The 668-nt window shown below is 47.8% G+C and overlaps 1 protein-coding gene across 1 annotated transcript; it reads right to left on the reverse strand.

Moving 5' to 3' along the window:
• Positions 1-2: 2 nt before the first annotated feature.
• On the reverse strand, positions 3-350 carry M437DRAFT_70780 (uncharacterized protein; the record flags this gene model as incomplete). The annotated part of the gene is made up of 1 exon (XM_041025577.1): positions 3-350. One exon carries the CDS (start codon positions 348-350, stop codon positions 3-5), a length of 348 nt encoding a protein of 115 aa, XP_040874485.1.
• Between the last annotated feature and the right edge of the window lie 318 nt (positions 351-668).

Here is a 668-nt window from a genome sequence, read left to right on the forward strand (position 1 = left end):
ACCTATACTGCCAGTCTTGACAGCATTGGTCTTAGCCAATTAGCTTCCCAGACTCTCTTTGGTTTGTCCGCCGGGACAACCCTCACCACAAGCTCAACATGGGCCGCATCTCCATCGAGGACTTCAAACGTGCCCATCTCCCAGACAACCATGCTATCACTAGATAGATCTGATACCGTCATGCCTGCAACAACGACAGCGCCTCCAGGTGACGCTGATGTCAGCACGTCCAAGACTGCTACGGCACTGAACGATGACAACTCTACTGCAAAGGGTACAGATATCCAGCTGCCATATGGGAACCAATCTCGCGAATCGGATTCTTCGCCAGACCCTACAGCACAGCCCATCACGGCGTATCCTCTCCAGAATGACACTGGAACATTTTTCTCTACCCAAACAGCAAGTCAAGATCCTTCTACATGCGCTTGTTACCCACTTCCCACTTTCTGATAGTCGACAAATCATCGTCTCGTCACCAAAGTCTCATGTTGTGATAAGCGGTCTACAAGCTGTCTTTATGGTCAAATCTACAGCTGAATCTGTTCCTCGGCTTCATTTTGGAAGGGGAGCTTCAATATATACTGTTTGCATTTTCGCTTTATCTTAGTTTCAACAGTTCTTGATTTATTGACATCTACGCTATAGCTTGACGCGTCTGTGTCATG

Source organism: Aureobasidium melanogenum (assembly GCF_000721775.1).
Source record: "Aureobasidium melanogenum CBS 110374 unplaced genomic scaffold scaffold_133, whole genome shotgun sequence".
Lineage (NCBI taxonomy): Eukaryota > Fungi > Ascomycota > Dothideomycetes > Dothideales > Saccotheciaceae > Aureobasidium > Aureobasidium melanogenum.